We start from the raw sequence: 24,018 nt of genomic DNA, 5'->3' as shown, positions 1-24,018 counted from the left end.
GTTTTGCGTTTTATATTCCTTAAGTAGGAGCGTGCCTTGGGGTAAAAGCAAAACAGGCACAGTTTTACAGTTCGAAAAAACACCCCAGAGCAGCCTCGCCTATTTGGAATGACTCTCAGTCCATCCAGCACCAGCCTGCCACGAGCCCCGTGCCTTGTGTTCTTGTTCATTATCAATCAAGGCTTCTTAACCTCCTAATTCCTCCCTGATCTCTGTATTTCAACTCTAACTGCACTTTCAAGACAAAACTGTCAGGGCTGCTGGCCAAAAGATCTGGCCCAGCCAGAAGAAATTTCTTCTCTTGCCAGTGGCTACCAGAACCCGCTCCCTTCTGCACCTAAAATTAACGGCTGCCATCCATTTCTCCCCGCAGTAGGAAGGCAAGTGGGTGGATAATGAAAAGGTTGGAAAGGACGCCAGCAATCTTGCACGCCGGCTATACAGGTGCCAAAACGAGAGACTTGGGAACGACACGATCCGTTTAGTTCACACGGAACGGCAAATCATTACTCTGGGTCCCCAGAAAGTTCTTTTTTGCCATAATCAATTCATTTTCCAGATGACAGCTCTAAACCACTGCCGCCCAGGTGTCACCGGGTCCCGCGCAGCCGCGCAGACGGGAGGCTGACGCAAGCGCACAGCGAAGCCCTGCGTCCTTCCGCTCCTCACCCTACCGGGGCGGGGCCTCGGAGCTCCCTCCGCGGGGCGGCTGACGCCGGAGTCGCGAGTTCCGCGCGTCAAGGCCGCTGAAGCCGGCCGGTGCACCGGAAGCAGTCACTGCAACTTCCGGAGGGGTTCAAGCGCCTGATGCGGGAGCTCCGGGGCCCAAATACTGTTCTTGAAGTAGTGGATGCACCAACATGTCCCGTGGTTCCAGCGCCGGCTTTGACCGTCACATTACCATTTTTTCACCTGAAGGCCGGCTCTACCAAGTAGGTGAGTGAACCAGGTGCGCCTTTGGTCCAGTCGAATTGCTCTGTCATGTTACGGCCTGGAGTTTAGTCCGGTGCCGAAGCATGGCCAGAGTTGGGGCAGGAGAAGGGCCTAGTCTGGCTTGACGTCGCGTGGTGGTCTCACCACAGTCTGAAGGCAGGGATCACGGACCCGAAGGCTGAAGGCCTTTTGTTATTCGGGGCGAGCGGCTTCACCCCAATAAAGAGCTAAGTAAGGTAGGACCGTAGTATCTGACTCCGACTTCCGGACGCCTGTTCACTTGTTACATTTAGGCTTAGGTGGACCCAACGTCTGTACTTCTCTAAAGAGTAATTGGTTCTTTAGCCTCCCAATTACAACATCCTCTCTCGGTTTTCTTTGTAGCGTGCACTTCTTTTTCTGTGGTGGTTTCCACACAGACCTTTAGAGCCTTCTAAGTGCCAGACACTGCTGATCCTAGGGGATGCCAAGGTGTCAGCCCCTCTCATACTGAAGCTCACAACTTAAAGGGAGTGGCAGCTAACGTAAACAAACGGATAAAAAGAACAAGGGGAATGCTGAATTGCTAGTATCTACAGAGCTCAGGACATCTTTAGAAAACTGGAAGATAGAATGAACTGCTCTTGAAACGAACATCCACTTTTAACCCACATCTGTTTGACTGCTCCTGTAGTTTAAAAGCTGGTTCTGAACTGTAGATGAGGTGTGGTGAACTAGCTGTTTACTGAAGAAAGTTTCAGCGGAAAGTCTAAACTAGTTATTTAGTATAACAGTGTATTTTGTAGGGTGGAAATAGTGTCAGGGTTTAGGTTGTGATTATAATTCTGACTCTTAACCTCTTGCCATAGAAAACTGAATACCAAGAGAACCCGATTTACGTCTGTAAATTTCAGAAGTAGCGTTAAAGGTCATTTGGAATGAAACCAGTCCACGGTATGGCTACATGCTGTACATAATATAGCAAGAAACAGTATCATATTGGGTGATTCAGTAACCCTTTTAACTCATCCCCAGTTGAAAGATACAGTCAATGTTTTGATCAGTAATATCTAGACAGGATGATTTTAAACTCTGCCTTGTTGAATAACACTCTCTTTGCTATTCAGGGCTCTAATTAGACAGTGCTAGGGAAAGGAAAGTGAAAGAATAGTTAGTATGAGCAAGCAGTATTGTGATGAAGAGTTCAGGCCCTGGAGCCGGTACCTGGATTCAGATTCCTGCTCTGCTCCATACTTGCCAAGTGATAGAACTTTAGCTGTAGTTTCTCTTTGCAAAGTTGGGCTAATAATCCCTTCCTAATGTGGTGGTTTTGAGGATTAAATAAGATGATGTATGTACAGTGCTTAGCACAGTATTAAGTGCTCAGTAAATGTTACTAGATTCCTGTTAATCTTTGGCTTTTTTGAGGGGGTTGGAGTGGAGGGAGCTGTTAGATTAGATGCTCAGTAGATCTGGAATATTTCCCATCCATGCTTAGTTCTCTAGTGAAATATATGTATATTACCATAATATCGTACATGCTGTTTGTTACTGGGTTGGCCAAAAAGTTTGTTTAGTTTTTTCTGTAAAAGACACATTTTTCATTTTTACCAGTAAGTTTATTGATTTGGATATTTTGAGTGTGGGGGTTATCTCCCACTATTGGCCTCTAGTGGGTAGAGGCCAGGGATTCTGGTAAACATCTTCCAAAGCATAAGACATCCCCACAGCAAAGAATTACTTGGCCAAAATGTGATTAGTACCAAGAAACTTTGCAAACCACTTTGGACTCATTTGATCAATCACAGCACCTTCTCCACATACTGCACAAATCTTTTTTTTTTTTTTTTTTTGCGCGCGCGATTCAGTTACGTTTTTATGTTTCTTGAAATAAGAAAGCATAATATGCCAAAAACGTTGCATATATTCTTCCATCTTCAACATTAAAATGGCTGCAGAAAAGTTCACCAATTTTGATAAGTGTTTTTTAAATGCACACTGATATGACAGCTCTCCCAGTACAATCTAATAAAGTTGTTTCAAATGAAGTTAAAGACAACTAAGTACTACTAGTGCCATCATACTGAAAAAAACTAAATGAACTTTTTGGCCAACCCAATAGTTTATAAACTTTGGAATCTACCTAAGAGAAAGCTTGTAAAAATTATAGAGTGCAAACTTTAACACTGACAGTGGAAAAATAACATAACAAAAATGAGGAGGTGACAAAGGGGGGAAAGATTAATGGAAAGAGGAGTATGCTCCTCATCTTTTGTAGTTGGGATTCGAGATAAATATAGTCTAAAGTTGATAAATCAAAAAAATAGAAGTATATATTTAAAGTGCTAACTATAATTATAAACAAATCTGACAGTGTGTGCTTCCAGGGAGAAGGGAGACTTTTGATTGTCATTTGTACCCTTTGTAACTATTGAAAAATTTCTTTTGACATGTGTATTCAATTTGTGTGTGTGTGTGTGTGTGTGTGCGCGCGCACATGCGCAGAAAAACTGTAGAGCTATACACAGAGCATCTAGCTTTGAAATCTCATTTTAGGAATTCCCCAAGTTATCAAAAGGGGAACTAAGGCCCAAGTGGAGCAAATAAGCCTGGCTACTTTCAAGCCCTCCTCTTCTGCGTGCTGCTCTTTGTTGGATAGATTTGGCAAGAGAAGGGAGGAGCAGTCCTTGAATTTACTTGCCAGGTGGATGTGAGCACTGCCTGGTTGCTTCTAAGAGGGGAGCGTACTGATAAGGAACAGGAAAGAAATGGGCTGGTGGAGACAGACCAAAGAGGACAGTTTTCTAATCTAGAAGTGGCATTGTGCACTGAAGCCAGGATTCCTGGGTTTCAGTCCCTGTTCCACACCAACTATGAGAACTTTCTTTGTGTGTAAAATAGAGATAATAATTACACCTACCTTATAGGGCTGTAAGGATTTAATGAGTTAGTAGATGTAAAGTACTTAAGAATAGTGTCGCATGGTAAGTGTTCAGTAATTGTTTCTGTGAAGGATGCTGTCAGGAAGAGACAAGTTGTTGATAAAAATGGAATCAGGAGTTTTACAAATAAATGGACTGAGAGGTACTTACTATTTGCCTCTTTTGCTGTTAAAAAATTATTGTTTTAAAGTAGTGTTTCTCAACCCAGAGTTCTCATGCCCTCCTTGATTCTGATTTGAAATTAAATGTCTGTGTGTACACACACACACATATGTATAGATGCATAAATGCATACCTAACGTAACTACACAAAAAAGTAATGTGGTCAAACACTGCTATGTTTTGAAACTTCATACTCGCCTTCGCACTAGTACTCAGCTTCCTAGTGACTCCATCCACTTGAAGATCGCTGTTTGAAAGTGTAACATTTGGAGGCACCATGAAATGAGACACACTTTCCAGTTAAGTTATAATGTTAAGGAAAGACAGAATGAACAACTTCAAAAAATCTTAATAACAAAATGTTTGTAGTCACACAGCATTAAAATTGAATGTAGACATATCCTACCTTCCCCAGGAGAACATTTCTTGTTTTTTTAATAACCAAACTTCATAGACTATATGGATCATTTTCCCAGTCCATGTTTCTATGGAGGGAGAAAAGTTTTTTATCTCCCAAAACTCAGTACAGCATTTTAAACAAAATTATGAGTGAGAAAAAGCTTGAGGTACATTCCTGTAGTAGGCAGAACCTCAGAATCACCTGTAGATGCTGATGAGCATCCGTACCAGGAATGCGTGTCTCCGCTGTTGCTAGCTAGCATCACATCGAGCAGGTCATACTGTGAGCGGTTGTGTGGCGTTGTGTGCTTGTCCCGATCTCTGCCGCAGTGCCTTTTATATTTAGTCCCTGTTTTTTCCTAGTATTAGACAAATGAGTCCCAGGAAAGTTGGGGAATTTTTGTAGGGAAGGAAGCTAAGTGAGTATGAGATTACTGAGAAAAAGAGATCTCTATTCAAAACAACTATTTATTAACCATTTTGTTTGTAATGAAGGAAGCAGTTTACATTCTAATCTTACAGTTTGCTGTTAGGTTGAACCATATAAAACTGCTGATATTGCCCTTTTTTTACGTATAAAATGGCTGTTTCATGTGGTTCAACCAAATACTTATATGTAGGTATGTATTTTACTGTTTATTTAAGTTACAGTTTAAGATATTGGTGACTCATGGTTGAGGATAATCCATTATAATTTCTCCGATTTAAAAATGGGAAATGGGCTATCAGTTATCATTTTCCTGCATAATCTTGAACATTCAAGAACAGATTACTGAGATTAACATAATAGTGTTTACTAGTTTTACAAGTTTCTGGAATTTTTATCAAAAAACCCCCAAAATCTTTAGTGATGGAAATAAAGTGTATAATTACTATTTCTAGCATTTGAATTCTGGCTTTAAAAAAATAAGTATAGCCCTGGCCAAGTGGCTCAGTTAATTGGAGTGTCCTGCCATACACTGAAAGGTTAAGAGTTTGATCCCTGGTCCAGGCACATACAGGAGGCAACCAGTCGATTTTTCCCTCACATTGCTGTTTCTCTCTCTCTCCCTCTGTTTCTAAAATCAATAAATACATTCTCAGGTGAGGATTAAAATATTTTTAATTAAATATGTTTTCAATAAATACATAAGCAAGACTTTTAAATGCTGCCCAAAAACCATTATATTTTTTCTTAATTGGCCTTTTGCTCACCTCTGCTATATACTGTCTTACTACTCTTTACCCTACCAGTATCTTTTTCCCTTAATTCTTACCTGAGGACCTGCTCGCTGATTTTAGAGAGGGAGGGAGGGAGGGAGGGAGAGAAACAGTGACGCGGGAGAGAAATATCCATCCATTGCCTCTTGTATGCACCCTGACTGGGGATTGAACCCACAATTTAGGCATGTGCCCTGACCAGAATCAAACTTGCAACTTTTCATTTTCTCGGACTACAGTCCAACCAGCTGAGCATCACCAGCCAGCGCCCTACCAGTATTTCTTTAGTTATGAAGTTATCTCTAAATCCTTTTATCTTGACAGTTTCCAGTTTTCTGGGAATTATTACAAAATATATATTTTATTGAATAGTGTTATAATGGTGGTTCATTTATACCAGGGGTATCAAACTCATTTTCACTGGGGGCCACATCAGCCTCGCAGTTGCCTTCAAAGGGCCGAATATAATTTTAGGACTGTATAAATGTAACTACTCCTTAACAGTTAAGTGCGAGCTCGGAGCTGCCGCTGGGTAGAAAAAAGGTGCTGGGCCGGAAAAAACAAGGTGGAGGGCTGGATTCTGCCTGCGGGCCTTGTCTTTGCCCCCTGTGATTTATGCAGAATTTTATTGAAAATTGCAACATAGTACTAAAATGACAGTACAAAGAAGGGTACTGTGGGAAGTGACACTGCCAGGGAGAGCCAAGAGAGTTTCCTCAGAGAAGATGAATTGATCTAGATGGAGATTAGATAAGGAAATTCTGGAGGACCAGTGCATAGGCCTTTGGGACTGGAGCATAGACAGTGACCACTGGAAGAGCAGATTGTAGCAAAAATTTTAAAGAGATTTGGGTACCACACTAGAGTTTGGATTCTGTCCCCTGGGCGTAGCTAGCAGAAGTCTTTTAGAAAGATAGGATGATTATTAAGTCAGAATGCAGAAGAGTTGAATGGCAGGACAACCAATCAGGAGAAGTTTGTTCATTAATCTATATAAATCCTAATGAGTGAACAAAGGTATTGACAGAGAAGGAGGAAGAGGAAACTGAGTAGATCTAAGAGTGGACATTTGAGAGAGGAGGTGAAGAATTAAGGATGGTACCCAGGTTTGTAGCTTGAAAAACGAGCGGTTAGGAATACCATGGTTTGAGATAAGGACTATAAGAAAAGTAGATTTACAGAGAGAGGCGTTTATTTTTGCACATGCCCGTGGACAGAATAGACATTTGTAAGTATGGGTTAAACGCTAATGATGACAGAGTTAGCAGTGATAAGATCAAATCATCCAGGGACAGGGAGAAAAGACAGAAGCCTGGGAAATACTAATATTTAAGGAGCTGGCTGAAGAGATAAATGGGAGTAGTGATCATGACTGAGAAGTTCAGAGAAGTAAAAGATGAACAGTAGGAATGATAATTCTTTAAGAACTTTAAAATTCAGTTCCTCTGTTGCATTAGCCGCATTTCTTGTGCTCAGTAGCCATAGGTAGCTGATGGCAATTATATTGGACGGTGCTAATATAGAACATTGCCATCATCACAGAAACTTCTGTTGATTAGCACTAGTCTGTACAGAGAGGGAGAGGGGAAGAGGACCCCTTTAATTCACAGGTGCATTCTCTATTGAGAAGCATTTTTTTAATGTGTAAAATATTTTTTATGAGACAAGGTTTTGGTATGTGTGAATGAGGATCAAGTGTTAACAGAAATTTTTCCCCTAAAATAAATAAATAAGTAAATACATAAATACATAAATAAATAAATAAATCCATTTTAATTAAAATCTTTCTAGAGCCCTGACTGGTGTGGCTGAGTGGGTTGGGCATCATACTGAAAACGGAAGGGTTATCTGTTGGATTTCCGGCAGAGCAGATGCCTGGGTTGCAGGCCAGGTCCCTGGTTGGGGGTGTGCAAGAGGCAACCAAGAGATGTTTCTCCCGAGCATTGATGTTTCTCTCCCTCTCTTTCTCCCTCCCTTCCCCTCTCTAAAAATAAATAAATAAAATCTTTCTAGGAAACCCTGTATTTTAAGCCAACTTAAGTTGGGTTGGGTTCAGGTCCAACCTTTGACTTAGTATCTTCCAGTTGCAAATTTAATTTTTTTCATTTCATTGGTTCCTACTTTCTTGGATTCTTCAGTCTGGATATGGAGGATAGAAGTGCACATTTTAAAATGCTAAGATTAGTGGTGAAATAGGAATTGTTATAAAAATTCAGAGAAAGGGTTGAAGAATGCCATCTGGAACAATCAGAGGAAGTCCATGGGAAATGAAAGAGGCTTAAGGGGGAAGGGCAGGCTTTGGCTAGATGGATATAAGAGTGCGAAGGCAATCCAGGCGGGACACAGAGAAGCAAAGGCATGCATGTGGGAAGGATCAAGGTCTGTGAGTACACATGGTAATATAAGAGAGGAGTTGGTATTATAAACTAATAGCTCTCTGTGGCCATAAATGGAATATTTTTTAAGCCAAAATTGTGTTGTGAACAATTGGGTAATAAAAGCAGGCAATTGAAAATGTGGTACTGAAATTAGGCAAAATTAAGAATGGTGACCCAGATATTAGAATCATCTGTATAGAAGTGATTGTTCCTTACCTCTATAATATCTATAGTGATAACCCTGTCTTTTGGTCCTGATACTGGTGATTTGTATTCTCATTTCCTTGATTAGTCTAGCTAGGGTTTTGTATTAGTTTCCTGTGACTGTTGTAGTAAATTACCACAAACTTGGTGACTTAACAGAAATTTGTTCTCTCACCATCCTGGAAGCCAGAAGTCCGAAGTCAGTATCACTGGACCAAAATTAAGGGGTCAGGCAGGGCCGTGCTCTCCGGAGGCTCTCAGAGAGAGTGCATACTTCACCTCTTCCACTTCTAGAGGCTGCCGGCAGACTTTGACATCATTGTCAAATCTCATTCTGCTCCCTCTTCACAGCACCTTTTCCTCTGTGTGTGTAAAAACTCCCTCTGCATCTCTTATACATATGATTGCATTTAGGGCCTACCAGAATAACCTCTGGATTCAGGGTTCTTAAGGTAATCACATCTGCAAAGACCCTTTTTGGGGGGCCACATAAGGTAGTATTCACAAGTTCTAGGGATTAGGACATGGGTATCATTTGGGGACATTTGGGTTTATAATTTTGTTGGTTTATTATTTTTGTTCAAAAAATCAAATTTTTACTGACATTCTCTTTTTGTCTATTTCTTTGATTTCTGATCTTTATTGTTTCTTCTAATCTTCTAATCTAATCCTTTTCTAGCTTCTTAAAGTGAAAAGTCACTGATTTTAGAGCTTTTCTAATATAAACAAGACTATTGTATCAGGGGTTTTTTTTTTATTTCGTTTACTGATTTTTTTTTTTTTAAGAGGGAGAGAGGAAGGGAGAGAAAGAAACAGACTTATTGTTGCACTTATTTATGCATTCATTGGTTGCTTCTTGTATGTGCCCTGATGGGAGATCAAACCTGCAACCTTTGGCATATCAGGACTATGTATCAGTTTTCTACACTACATAAAAATTACCACAAGTGTAGCAGGTTAAAACAACACACTTACTTACTAAACTTACTATGTCACAGTTTCTTCAGGACAGGAGTAGTCCAAGCACGGCTTAGCTGGGTCCTCTCTTTAGGATCTCACAAGGCTGCAATCATGGTGCTGTCCAAGCTCTGTTAACATCTTCAGGCTCCACTGGAGAAGAATCTGCTTCCAGACTCACTGAGGTTGTTGGCAGAATTCATTTTCTGGGAAGTGAGGACCCCAGCTACTTGCTAGCTATTCACAGGGGGTTTATTGCCGTATAGCTCCTTACCAAGCCAGCAAGAAGAATCTCTAGAGTCTGCTAGCAAGACAGTCTCATATAATGTAATCAGGAATGAGATATCCTATTACTTTTGCCATAATCAGTTTGTTAAAGGCAGATTATAGGTCCTGCCCACACTCAGGGAGAGGGGGTTACACAAAGGTGTGAACACCAGGAGGCAGGGATTGTGGTGGAGAGGCCACCTTAGGGTCTATCACCATAGCAATAAAATCCCTCCTGAACACTGTTTTATCTGCATCCTACAGATTTTCTTATATTTTTATTACCTTTCAATTCAAAATAATTTTAAATTTCCCTTGTGATTACTTCTTTGACCCGTGGATTATTTAGAAGTGTTTTTAAATTGCAAATACTTAGGGATTTCAGTACTTTAAATTAGTTTATCAAGACTTGTTTTATGGCCTAACATAGGAACTGTGCGCCTTTATATTACACCATTATATCATATGCCTGTATATTCTTTAGTTGTTCCCAACAGTATTCAGATAGCAACTGGGTTGAGGTGGCTGATAATGTGGGTCATGTCATATATGTCTACTTTTGTGTACGTGTTTGTTAAATTTTATTTATTTACTTTTTAGACAGGGGAAGAGGGGGAAAAACATCAGTGTGTGGTTGCCTCTCAAATGCCCCTCACTGGGGACCTGATCCACAACCCAGGCATGTGCCCTGACTGGGATTTGAACCGGCAACCCTTTAGTTTGCAGGCTGGCACTCAATCTACTGAGCCACACCAGCCAGGGCAACAGCATGTATTTGAGTCTTGCTTATTCATCCATTCTGACAATTTCTGCTTTTTATTGGGATATTTTGTCCATCGACATTTAATGCAGTTGTTAACACGATTAAAGTTTATTGTTTTATTATTCATTTGTTTCTCTGTTTTGTTCGTTCCTTTGTACCACCTTCCTTGCCTTCTTTTGGGTTATTGGGATATTTTTTAGAATTTCATTTTAATCTGAGCTTTTTGGCTACTTTGCTTTTTTTTTTTTTTAGTGGTTGTTGCTCTAAGGATTATAATATACATGCTTAACTTCTCCCCGTCTTCTTAGAGTTAATGTTTATCACCTCACATAAAATGTACAGACCTTTAAACCTTATAAGTCCATTTACTCCCTTTCTATATATAGGCAAAATTACGTGTTTTGAAAACTCCACAAATATTGTGGTTTCTGTTAGGTATTTTTTAAAAGAATTAAAGAGAATAAAAGCATCTTATATTTACCATTCTTGATGTTCTTCATTTCTAAAGATTGGAGTTTTCATTTGCTATCATTTTTCCTTTAGCCCAAAGACCTTCCATTTAGCATTTCTTATTGCAGGTCTGGAAGTGTATTTTACCTTCACTTTTGAAGGATTTTTTAAAAATTAAATTTATTGGGGTTACTTAACGTTTTCTGACTGACTCATTTGGCTTAGCATAATATTCTCAAGGTCCATCCATGTTGTTGTAAGTGGCAGTATTTCATCTCATGGCTGAGGAGTACTCTTAAGTATATATTACATGTACCACATCTTTACCCAATCATCTATCAAAGGACACTTCAGTTGTTTCCATGTCTTGGCCACTGTGGATAGTGCTGCAATGAACATAGCTGAGCATGTATCTTTGCAAGTAAATATTTTCAAGTTTTTCAGGTAGGTACTCAGAAGAGAGACTATTGGGTCATAAGGTCACTCTATTCTTAAATTTTTGAGGAACCCCCAGACTGTTTTCGATAGTGGCTGTGGGAGTTAACATTCCCACCAGCAGTGAATAAGGGTTCCCTTTTCTCCACAACTTCTCTCAACACTTTTTTTTTTTTTTAAGATTTTATTTATTTACTTTTAGAGAGGAGAAGGGAGGGAGAAAGGGGAAACATCAATGTGTGGATGCCTCTCACGCATACCCCACCGGGGACCTGGCCTACAACCCAGGCATGTGCCCTAACTGGGAATCAGACCAGTGACCCTTAGATTCACAGGCCACACCAGCCAGGCCTCATCACTTGTTATTACGTGTCTTGTTGATAATGGCCATTCTCACAGGGGTCAGGTGGTATCTCATTGTACTTTTGATTTGCCTTTCCTTAATAGCTGGTGAAGTTGAGCATCTTTTCATGTATCTGTTGGCCATTGGTATGTGTGATTGGGAGAAGTGTTCGGGTCCTCTGCTCATTTTTTAATTGGATTGTTTGTTTGGTGTTGAGTTGTATGAGTTCTTTATATATTTTGGATATTAACCCCCTGTCGGAGCTGTAGTTTGCAAATACCATCTCCCATTCTGGTTGGTTGCCTTTTTGTTCTGTTGGCAATTTCTTTTGCTGTGCAGAAGATTTTTTAGTTTGATATAGTCCCATTCACTTATTTTTGCCTTTACTTCCCTTGCCTTTGGGGTCAAATTCATAAAATCTTCTCTAAGACTATAAAATCTTGTCTGAAGGGGTCCGACTGCTCATTTGCTCCAGAGGCAGGGAACTGGGAGCAAGATGGTTTACATCTCACGTGGACAGTGTTAGACGTCTGGTGTCAGCCCTCAAGGGGATTATCTTGAATAATAGATTTCTTCTGGGGAATAGGTGTGTTCATAGTTTTGTTTTTCAAAACTTGGCTTCAGCAAGATGTGAAAAAAAGAAGAGGCTGCCAAAACTCATCTGATTCCAGGTATGATGATGGAAGAGGATCCCCAGGAAACTCCCCCCGACCCCCTAGAATGGGTCAAATTAATCATCCGTGGGGTCCCAGTCCTCCTCCAGTGGCTGGTGGAAGACGAAGGTCATGTCTGCTCTAAGAAGCAGATAGCTGGACATGCATATTCATAGCAGAAGGAAACCAAGCAGTGGGAGGGTATTTTTGTTGGTTATAGAATTCAGAACTGATGGTTTTTCTTTCCACACTTTAATGAGGTTTAATGATGTCTTTGGTGAAATCTGCAGAATTCAAATCATTGTGCTCCTGTGTATGTATAATCTTTTTTTTCTTTCGGTTTTCAAATTTTTTCCTGTTTTTAGTTTTCAGGAATTTGACTGTAGTGAACCTACATGTGGTTTTCTTTGTGTTTACCCACTTAGAGTTTGCCAAATCTTCTGTCTGAATTTTATATCTTTTGCTGTATTTGAAACATTTTAGCCACTATTTTTGCAGATTTTTGTTTCTCCGTAAGGGACTTTAATGACACATTATATTTTACCTTTTGATGTTGACCCACATTGTCTTTTGTACTCTTATTAATTTTTATATCTATTCATTGTTATCTTCATTCTGCAGTTGAGTCCATTTGGTTAATATTTTTATTCCAATTATTTGTTTCAATTTTACAGTTTCTGTTTGGTTCTTTTGTACTTTCTCTGCTGAGATTTCCTATCTCATTTCATTTTGAGAATATTTTGCCTTGAGCATAGTTTAAATAACTTTGTTTGCTGATACAACATCTGGATTATCTCAGGGTTGATCTCTTGCAAATGGATCGCATTTTCCTGGTTTTTGTTTGTTTTTTGTTTGTGTATTTTTGTATGTTGAATAATTCTGGATTAACATTCTGAACATTTGTGAATGATAGGTTGTGAATACTGGATTCTGTTATATTCCTCTAAAGAGTATTGATTTGTTCTAGGAGACACTTAATTTGGGTGGCAGCTCAAAATCTCACTTTTTTTTTATCCTTAGCTGGGCTGCCTGGAGTCTGTCTTATACAAGGCAGGATCAAAAAACCCTCAGAATTTATGTATATAGAAATGTGTATTTATTCTTACATGTTAAAACTTCAGGCACCGTCAGAGTACTCTCCATTCGATACAGTACACCTATCAAGACTTTTTTCACAGCTCAAAACAGTTTTTTGAAGTCATCTATTTTGATGCCTTTTAGTGCTTCTGCCGTTTTTTGTTTCACCTCTTCCAACATTGGCAAAATGTCTCCCTTTGAGGACTTTCCTCATCCAGGGAAAGAAAAAAAAGTACCTTAGAGTGAGATTGAGATCACTCCCAGTAAAATTGAGATCACTTGGGGTGAGATCGGGAGAATGGGGAGGGTGGGGCATTGGGGTTCATGCTATTTTTTATCAAAAACTGCCTAATGCTCAGTGCAGTGTGGGCAGGTGCGCTCAGAAACAACCCATCATGAAATGGCCAAGCGCATTGAAAGGGTCTTTAAAAAAAGTTTACTGAGCCCAGGCTGGTGTGGCTCAGTGATTGAGTGATGGATGCAAACCGAAAGGTCTCCGTTTTGATTTCTGGTCAGGGCACGTGCGCAGGCTGCAGGCCAGGTCCCCAGTTGGGGGTGTGCGAGAGGCAACTCATTGATGTATCTCTCACACATTGCTGTTTCTCGTCTCTTTCTCTCTCCCTTCCCTTCCCTCTAAAAGTAAATAATTTTTTTTTTTTAAGTCACTGAAGCTGAACACAACTTCTCACAACACTAGCTGGTACACTGACCTAGCGACGGAGGCCTGTACTACCCTTCAAAAGATAATTCCTGGGTTTTTTGGGTCTCCCCTTGTATATGTGTGGTTATGGAATCAGCTAGAGATTTGGGCAATGTTTATATGTAAAAGTTAGGGCTCTCCCTCTCTGGCTCCCTTATCTTTCTCCCTTAGGGGGCTTTTTAGCATCTGTAGTTACCCCCTACCCTATACTGTTCTCTAGTTCTTTCGGCCAAAAGGACTGAGTTTTCTATGGGTGTTTAGCCCTGACTGGAGCGTGGACTGGAGCTATAAACCACAAAACTGGGAAATTCACCCCATGCCATTCCTTTCTTCCAAACATTGAGTCTTCCTCTAGAATCTGCCTACTTTGGATTACTTTCTTATTTCTTTGGGTAGTTACAGTTTTGCCCAGAGTTTATAGTTTTTTTAATCTGTGGAGGGATGATCTGGTAGAAGTTTTCTTGGCCACGTGAGAAACAGAACTGAGAAGCATTTAGAAACATATTTTAAAAGTTATTTGCGGTGTAATGGGATGGTAAAATATTAGAATTAGCCAATTAAATCTGAGGTAGATTTAAGGACTTCCTGTAAAGTGATTTTTCTATACCTTGGCTGGTATGGCTTAGTGGATTCAGTGCCAGCCTATGAACCAAAGGGTAACCAGTTTGATTCCCAGTCTAGGGCACATGCCAGCCAGGGTTGCCAGCCAGGTCCCCAAGAGGGGGTTCATGAGAGGCAACCAACCACACATTGATGTTTCTCTCCCACTCTGTCTCCCTTCCCCTATCTATAAATAAATAAGATCTTAAAAAAAAATACTACTAATTTAAAAATAAAGTGATTTTTCTAGAGTCTTTACTCTTGTTCTCTCTTCAATAGATAGCCATTTAGAAATATTTGATAAAGGATTTTTATTATAACTTCTGTTATAGGAAATTCCTTAGCTAGTCCTCATCACCAATGGCTTTTTGAACAAATGAGTCAGGCCTTAGACCCAATGCCCAGAGTAATATGTGACAGAATTTTAAAGTATGTTTGAAAATGTAGATACTGATTAGAGTTATGAATAATTTTTTCTTTTATTTTATCTTTCGTCTTTTCATATTTCCTGCAGTGAGTATATATTAATTTCTGTTGCCATTTTCCCAAGTACAAAATGTCAAATTTAAATATTGCGGAAATACATAACATAGAAAGGGATAGTCTCATCTATAATTCTCTTCTCCAAAGGCAGCCATTATCAACTAAACTGCATGGTGCCAAGTAGTTTGTTTTCATGCTACTGTTTTGACCCAGCTGTTTTAACCTGGGTAATGGTTTGACAACATCTAGAAGGACACAAGCTGAAGTTTGTTATAGACAAACTAAAGAATCCTATGTTGTAGGTAACATGGGAAAATGCAAAAGGCATGATCTAGAAAAATTCAGCTTGGTAGGGAAAAAACAGTGCAAAATAATCTAAGCAGTTAAAACTGCGTATGGTCAAATTAGTTAATTGACCAAAAATTAACAGAAAGAAAAAATCTTGAGAAAACTTTGAGCAACTTAGTTTGACCCAGCTAAACCAGACATAGTAGAAATAATGGCCACAAAACCAAGTTTTAAAATGATAAAACAGCTGTGGCTGGGTAGCTCAGTTAGTTAGAGCACTGTTCCTGATATGCCAAGGTTCCAGGTTCAATCCCTGGTCAGAGAACATACGAGAATCAACCGATGAGTGCCACAAATCGATGTTTCTCTCTCTCTCTCTGTCTCTGTCTCTTCCCCTCTCTCTCTGGCCCCCTTCTTCTCCACTCCCTTTCTTCTCCCTCTAAAATCAATAAATAAAAGTGTTTTTAAAAATAAAATGATGAAACATAATTAATAAATATTATTTGATAAAATTAATTTATTTAATCTTTATTTGAAATCTGCTACTTGAGCCTGATAAAACTGATTTTAGTAAAATTAAAATAGAAAGAAATGGAGTTGTTTTAACTATGATTTTTTATTATTGTTATTTTGACTTTTCATGTCTTAGATGCTATTCCATATTAGCTTCTATAGGTCTATCTCATTCTTTTTAATAACTGCTTATTATCCCATTACATGAATCTATGATAACTTATTCTGCCTTTTAAAAAACTATTCTGTTTTCCAGAATATGCTTTTAAGGCTATTAACCAGGGTGGCCTTACATCGGTAGCCGTCAGAGGGAAAGACTGCGCAGTAGTTGTCACACAGAAGAAAGTACCTGTAAGTAATACTGCCCAGACAGCCAGTTGTTACAGAATGTAATGCCGGAATTTTTCACGAGTTTGTACAAAGGTATATTATTACCTATATATGTTAACATTATTCTTGCTTTGACTCTGTTTTCCTAGTATTTATTAAGCAGCTATGGACCGTTTGAGTAGACAGAATCAACATATTAAACTTTGTGATATGATGAAAAGCACAGTGGGATTTCTAGGTCTTTTTTCTTCATGGTGGACCTTGAAACTCACTTTGGTGAGCTGTTGTGCTCCCCCAGGAAACATTTCATCTTAAACAGGAAAACCAGGTCCCCCTTCCCTTTTTCAAAAATTGGTGTTAACTGTAGAGTGAACAGAAGACATTTATTATATAATGTATTGTTATAATTCCATCCTTATTTTTATCGCTACACAGAGACCTGTGATTTTCATTATCTTGATTTATTTTGTTCATTAGGATAAATTACTGGATTCCAGCACAGTGACTCACTTATTCAAGATAACCGAAAACATTGGCTGTGTGATGACAGGAATGACAGGTAATTGGCCTGATACCTACTCAGATTTGTTATTTTCTACAAAATATTTTTGAGTTTCATACTAATTTTTTACTAGTTTAATACTAAAGGAAGTTCCTTATTTTTCAAGTGATATGAGTAGATTTGCAGTTTTCTAAGGCTAAGTATCAGTATCTTCAGAGTAGTGTGAGCTTTGTAAAAATCATGAGTCTAATAGAATTAGATATTGATAATATTGTTAGGGAAACTGGGCTGAGGGCCCTCTCATCGATGATGTATTTCAGATGTAGTTAGTTAATAGTTTAAGGGGATGTAAATCAGTATATCTTAAACCAGGTAAAATTGATACTGGTTAGAAGTAGGTGAGAATTATAAAATACTACTTCGGGTTTCTGTGTTCTGAAATCTAGGGAAAATTCAAGCTTACCAAAAAATATCAAGAGAACCAGTATTCTCTCTCCTTAAAACGTGTTTTTAGGGAGTTGTTAGTTATAGATAGTATTTTGACAACTGATGAAGGGCTCAGAATAAAAAGGCAGTGCTGTGTATAGAACTTCATCTTAAAATTGGTTATTTTTGTCATGTTCTTGTTGCTGAGTCATTCACTGTTCATTAGTGGGGGAAAAAGCCATAGTGCACTACTTCTGTTTTCCTTAAGACATAATGGAGATATATATCCATAAATGTGGAAAATTGTCTGGCTTGGAGGTTCATTCTTTCCTTGTGAAGAACTAAATCTTTTTTATGCTCTTAGCTGACAGCAGATCCCAGGTGCAGAGGGCACGCTATGAGGCAGCTAATTGGAAATACAAGTACGGCTATGAGATTCCTGTGGACATGCTGTGTAAAAGAATTGCTGATATTTCTCAGGTCTACACACAGAATGCTGAAATGAGGCCTCTTGGTTGTTGTAAGTATATTAAGCCTCCCAAATAATTGATGAATTTAGATTTTTTTTTTAGAGAAGATGCATAACGAAAGGTATTTTAGTAACACCTGGGTTCTGAATATATGGTTTAGAAATTATATAAGATGAGGAAATCTTTATAATACATCAGCAATGAAGGATAGGTTTCACAACAGTATTTACAGTATTATTTTTGAGCTTTAGATGCTATTAGTCTTTTTATCAAAATATTTCTAGTTAGGGTATGTGATTTGAAAGATCCAAGTTGTTACTATATCAGGCTGTTGCAACGTGGATTCCACAGCAATTCTAGATTACTAGTTCAAAGGAAATGCCTGAACTGGGCGTCTTAACAATGTAGTTGTGTTTTTGTTTGTTTGTTTGTTTTTGACCACCCTAAAGAATCAGGCTCACACGCATATACCTGTGATTCATATTTTTAGAATACATTTCTTTTCTTTTTTTTGAAGATTTTACTTACTTTTAGAGAGAGGGAAAAGGAGGGAGAAAGGGGGGGAGGGAAACATCATTGTGATTGATATACATCAATCGGTTGCCTCTCACATGACCCCAACCAGGGACCTGCCTGCAACCCAGGCATGTGCCCTGACTGGGAATCGAACTGGTGACCCTTCTGTTCTTGGGCCAGCACTCAATCCACTGAACCACATCAGCCAGGGCTAGAGTAAATTTCTTTTTAAAAAACAAGTAAAATTTTATTGGGAGAGGGATATGGTTTATTGATTTTGACTTAATAAAATAAATTACCCCGAAAACTTCAGTATGTTTTTTCAGACATAGTGTCATTCATTTATGAGAATTAAAGCAGTCAACATAATGATTTCCTTTAACATCTAGTCCTATATTTTGATCTCTCTTAAAAATTCTCCCTTGATTTCTTCAGTACTCTCTTCTCCACTTCACTTTCCTTAGCTCGCCCTGTTCTGCTGTGCTCTCAGTGCAGTTGCTCACCAGATTTCTCTCCTTGGGTCTTCTGTCCCTTTTTGTTCTGTGTGTGTGGTCTCGCCTACTTTCGTGGCTTCATTTATAACCTGCATGCCAGTCACTCCCACATTAGATGTAGCCCAGTGCTTCATCCTCTCCTTTTCTGTCCCACCCCACCTTCCCTGGTCATCTGATCAATCGTCGAGCTTTTCCTCGGAATATGGGTTCCTTCTCAGTTTCCTCTGTCGATTTTTCATCATCTCTTGCCTTTGCCACTAAATTTACCTTTCTCCTCTCTCCCTCCTCACTGTTTCCTAGCCTTTCATAATGCTGCATGAGTTGTCATCCCGAAGTCAAATTTTGGTTGTTGCTCCCTTGGAAAAATGATTTCTCATTGATTAGATTGTAATTCCCAATTCTTTAACAGGACATGCAGGCCCCCTAACAGTTTACTCCAGAGTTGCCTCTTTCTTGTACTGTTTTCCTCCCTCATCTGAAGACCCGGTAATATGCAGATCATTCCCGGGTGTACCCTGCAGGACCTTTCTGTGTCCTTACTCCTTTTGCCCTGATTGCCCTTCACGTCCTTATCGCCTGTTAAACCCTGCTCATCTTGCAAGACCCTGGAGTAGGAAAGTGTTTCTTGCTTCCCCCAGGCAGTCAGTGGATACCTCTCTTGTGTTGCCCTGGTACTTTGTATACATTAAACTCTAAAATGTGAAGAAAATTCCAGGGTAAGATTAGCATTTGAATAAAGCAGATACCTGATCCCTGTCACAGTGTTTGTCGATAAAGTAGGGTTGAAAATTCCTCATTAGTAGACTCTGTAAAACATCCATAAATGTGATAGTTCATACCACATCTTAGAAGAAAACACTTTAAAAAGAGGTCAAATCTAGGATGTAAGAAAGCAGGAGTTAAGCCATTCTTAATACTTTGCGACCTGCTCTGTGGAGTCGAAGTGTGGTGGCAGTGGCTATTTTAATTGTTATATCATTCTAATAACATGATTAATTTGTAATAAATGTATGTACAGAAGGTGGAATTGAGTTTATACTGATTAGTAGGGGAGTACAGACCAACAGGAGCAAAGACAGGCAGTGCAGAAGTGAGCACTACTGAGCTAAAAGTAGGTCAACCTATAGCAAAGTACTTTAGAATTATATGAAAAGTAATTTTTCCAAATTTATTGGAGTTCAAAGGAACATGCTTTGAATAATAGCAAGGATTCAAAAAATTGTAAATTACATTTGTGATAATTGGAACTTTCTAAAAATTTGGATAAAACCTTTAGAGAAATGGAAATTTCTGTTACCTAATTTATGTGTGGTGATAACCTGTATTTTGTTTATCAGTTTTTTCAAAGCAAAACACGTATTCTAAAAGAGCTGACCAGAGCAATGATTAACAACAGTGGTTAAGAAATTTTGTTGTATAAAGGTGTAAAACATTAAATGAGGGTCTTTCTTTCTTTGTAGGTATGATTTTAATTGGTATAGACGAAGAACAAGGCCCTCAGGTGTACAAGTGTGATCCTGCAGGTTACTACTGTGGGTTTAAAGCCACTGCAGCAGGAGTAAAACAGACCGAGTCAACCAGCTTTCTTGAAAAAAAAGTGAAGAAGAAATTTGATTGGACATTTGAACAGACAGTGGAAGTAAGTAAGGCAAAAGAAGCTGAGTTTGCTATGCCATGTAGAAGAGTGAAGGGCATTGCACACTTGACCGTCTGTAAACTATTCCCGGGTTATATCACAAGATCCAAGTTTGTCAGCTTAGTAGTAAAACTGATGTCATTCAGCTGACATGGAAACAATGAGGACTGCTTTTATTCACTTAATTTCCGATTCTCATTTCATAATGTATGTGAAATTGCTTTCAACAGAACACATACAAAATGGAAAAATATAACTAAGAATAGGAATCAAGTCTAGACCTGCATAGTTATGATTGAAATTAGTTGTAAGCTTCTTGGTAGCAAAAATGAAAAATTGAGTCAGTAATGTTGCTCTTATGGTGTACTAACGGCAAAATAAACAGCCACACACCACGTTCTCAGCGGAAGCAAACATCTTCCTAGTCAAAGAATGCGGTCCCAGGGTGACTTGGCAGAGAAATTATATCTGGGACGCAGAATTGGAGCTAGCTCTATGCAGGGTTCTGAAGGGGGTTATTTATTGTGATTGGGAACTTTTACATTGATAGAACAAGATAAAATTCTTACACAAATATTTAGTAACATTAGACTCAAGAAGCCTCTTATTGTCAAGAAGTTATTTTAGATTTTGGAATGAGGGTCTGGGCTATAGCCATTTCTGAAGACTAACAACATAATTCTGACAAATGACAAAAGAAAAATTACCATCTAATATTTTAATGTTTGGTTGGCAATATTATTTATACTTACACGGGATATAAAGCTAGTTTTCATCTCGGAGGTACTATACTCTGTTTAAATGTTTCTTGAAGGTTTTTTTTTATTGCAAGTCACAATTACATAAGTAATTAATCACATCAGATACAGAACTACTTAAAACATTCTTAAATTGTTACTCTGTAAATTCCTTGAAAGAAGACTGTATCGTTCATGTTTATCCTCGCTTTCTCTCACTCCAAGTGCGAAGCATAGTGCCTACCATGTAGTGATTATCAACCGAGTAGACAGTTTTGTGTGAATCTTCCTATTTTGTTTGAAGGACCCCTTTGATTTATGGCTGGATTGGCATAAACAAATTTCTTATCACTGGCAGGTGATCTGATAGAATTAAGCTGTCTGGTAGTAATGTGTGGCTATGGAACTATATCACCAAAACATGGAGCAAGAATGAATACCTTGTTGTTAATTCATGATTTGAATAAGCTTAGAATCTCTGGAAAATACTGTATTTTAATGTTGATACTTTTTTTCAGACTGCAATTACATGCTTGTCTACTGTTCTATCAATTGATTTCAAACCTTCAGAAATAGAAGTTGGAGTAGTTACAGTTGAAAATCCTAAATTCAGGTGAGTTGTGTTGTCAGCCAGGTACTTAAAGAAGTTTGCCAAGTGATAAATTCCAGCCTGGAAAGGTAAAGATATAGGCCCATTTGTCCTATACTTAGGGAGGAAAAAAACCACATTTTCTTAAACTGCAATAACAGTTTTTTTCTTTAGCACCTGAGGCATCTGTTTTAAAACTTACTGGATGTCAGAATAAACTTTTTAAAAATAATAATAACTAATACTAAATAAATAAAAGTAGTAATGAACACTTTCCCAAAAAACCCAACTTATTTACTAGGTGTCTCTTGAAGAGAGACATAACTGCTTTTCTTCTTATTTCAGACTGATTTTGTATCTAATGCCAGAGGTGACATTAAATAACCTCTTTTCTGTAAAGGAGTAAAGTAGGCATAAGTGTTTTCCTTTTTTTAGCCTAAGGTCAATAGAAATTCCAAATGTCAAAGTAGTTTTCAGGTTTTTCAGGTGGAGCCTTGGTTATTTAGTAGTTATTTAGTGGAAGAGTAAGATGAAATACTAATAGACATCGAACCCTATCTGGAGATCTTTGGAAGCCCCAGATTTTGAATACAGCTCATTGAATTGCAGATACTTGATGTCTGTCTGTTTTTACTAAGTGAGCTAAGTGACTAACTCCCACAAATCAACCTTGCAGCTTCCATGAGTCAAATCTGTACTGGGTGCTCAACACATACAAGTTCACTTAATCCTCCCAGCAACCTATGAGGTTGTTATTTACCATGAACTCGGTTGCTTTTTTGAATAATGGAAAATACTTGAGTTAGGTCCACAGATACAAGGAACTGGTAGAAGGCATCTTAACTCTTATATGTATCTGCTCCTCGGTCACAATTACAAGGACACATGCTTGTAGGTTCAGGGTAGAAAAAAGTTGGTTAAATAGTCTAAACTTAACCAGACCTTTAGGAGTTTTCTGTTAGTGTGCCTTTTTTTTTTCTAATTTGTTCTTTTTATTGCCTGTAGGTAAGTGATACAAACATGAAAGATTTAAGAAAATTTTATAGAATTAAAAAAAAAATCTCTTCTTTTTTTTTTCTGTAGGAAAAGTTTGTCTTTTTTTAAACAGTAAAATTTCATCAAGAGCAATTTACAGATCTCTCTAAAGGACTTGTGATTAGTTTTTGTTTTCTATTCTGAGACCCTCCTATAACCTTTAAAATTTTTATTTCCAATTAGTTAAATAGATAAGAAACCAAAGATCCTGCACCTTCAAAAAGCCCTTGTGTCATTTATAAATTCTGTCATAGTAAATATGCATAAATAATCAGACATCAACAACTATATAGGCTACTTACATTGCCCCAATTTGCACTAAATAATGTCACTTTGACAAATTTCACTTTTTAGAAGTCTAGATGTAATAGGTCACGTTAAAGGTTGCCAAGCAATTGCTATTTTTGTTGCAAACTTCATTTAGAAAATACCATATGTTCAGCATGGAATGTCTTCTTATGTCTCAGCTGATACAAACAAGTTAGCCTAGATATAAAGGCATTTGGGCATAGGAGCTAGAATAGAATGCTTTGTGTGTAGTCTAGCTTTATATTTAAGTATTTTCTATCATAGCTGCAACTAAAAGGGTTTTGTTTTCAAAAGACCTAATTATAAATCTGATGTCAAGTAAACATTTTTGTGTATAGAGGGAGTTGATAAGACATCTGGGAATTCCTTCAAAATAATCTGAAGGGATGAGTAGTGGGTATATAGAATTTTTAAAGATTAGCTATAAATTGATAATTGTTGAAGTTGAGTGTTTGGTACACATGAGTTCATTACTGTCCATTCTACTTTTGTGTGTGTTTGGAATTTTGCATGATAGAAGTTTTCAAAAAGTAAACGGTTTGGGTTTTTTTTTCCCCCTTTGCTTTCTAGGATTCTTACAGAAGCAGAGATTGACGCTCACCTTGTTGCTCTAGCAGAGAGAGACTAAACATTGAATAGTTTACCAAATCCATGACGCCACTTGCCTGTGTGTTTGGTAACTACAGACCAACATTATGGAGGCCCCTGGATTGAAAAAGGAAGCTCTTCCTCTCCACCTGCCACTGAAGTGGTTAGGACTCTATACAAATAAAAACAGTGCTTTTGGAAAATAATTGCATCCTGTCTTTTTTACCTCCAGTTTTAGGTATTAAGCCTTTAATACATGCAGACTGTTACATGTTCACCATCTTTACATTGTAACTTATTCATTTTGTTAATGGAGATCTAAGTTTATGTGGTTTAAGGAACTTAACTGCCAGAAATATAAACTATAGCTATATGGCATAATTAACAAATGGCAAACTAAAACTCAAGTTTTCAAACTCTCTGACTGTAAGTTGGCATGTGAGGCAAGGCCTTTATTTTACAATTCCGTATTCATGCAAATGGGGTGTTCTGCACTTGGACTCCAAGTTCCATTGGAGGTTTTAATTGTAGTAAAAAGATTAGCATTATTGATATTCAGTGGTTTTGAGATACACAATAAAAACCAGTATTTTCACGCTTGCCGGTGTGGCTCAGTGGATTGAGCACCAGCCTGTGAACCAAAGGGTCGCGGATTCAATT

General features: G+C 38.3%; 1 protein-coding gene across 1 annotated transcript; it reads left to right on the top strand.

Annotated features, from left to right (window-relative positions):
- Positions 1-731: 731 nt before the first annotated feature.
- On the top strand, positions 732-23,564 carry PSMA6 (proteasome 20S subunit alpha 6). Its single transcript, XM_024551314.4, has 7 exons — positions 732-936; positions 15,983-16,077; positions 16,534-16,615; positions 17,349-17,504; positions 19,925-20,103; positions 21,356-21,450; positions 23,341-23,564. Exons 1-7 carry the CDS (start codon positions 861-863, stop codon positions 23,396-23,398), a joined length of 741 nt encoding a protein of 246 aa, XP_024407082.3. The 5' UTR covers positions 732-860; the 3' UTR covers positions 23,399-23,564.
- Positions 23,565-24,018: the final 454 nt, after the last annotated feature.

The sequence above is a fragment of the Desmodus rotundus genome, chromosome 7 (assembly GCF_022682495.2).
Source record: "Desmodus rotundus isolate HL8 chromosome 7, HLdesRot8A.1, whole genome shotgun sequence".
Taxonomy (NCBI): domain Eukaryota; kingdom Metazoa; phylum Chordata; class Mammalia; order Chiroptera; family Phyllostomidae; genus Desmodus; species Desmodus rotundus.
The sequence above is the reverse complement of the archived record's forward strand: the minus strand, read 5'-3'. Positions and strand labels throughout refer to the sequence as shown.

Excerpts from the sequence above, each read along its gene's own strand:
- PSMA6 (XM_024551314.4), top strand. The coding sequence starts at position 861 with ATGTCCCGTGGTTCCAGCGCCGGCTTTGACCGTCACATTACCATTTTT. Across the intron at positions 17,505-19,924 it reads AATGAGGCCTCTTGGTTGTT|GTATGATTTTAATTGGTATA; the intron begins GTAAGTATATTA and ends CTTTCTTTGTAG. Across the intron at positions 20,104-21,355 it reads CATTTGAACAGACAGTGGAA|ACTGCAATTACATGCTTGTC; the intron begins GTAAGTAAGGCA and ends ACTTTTTTTCAG.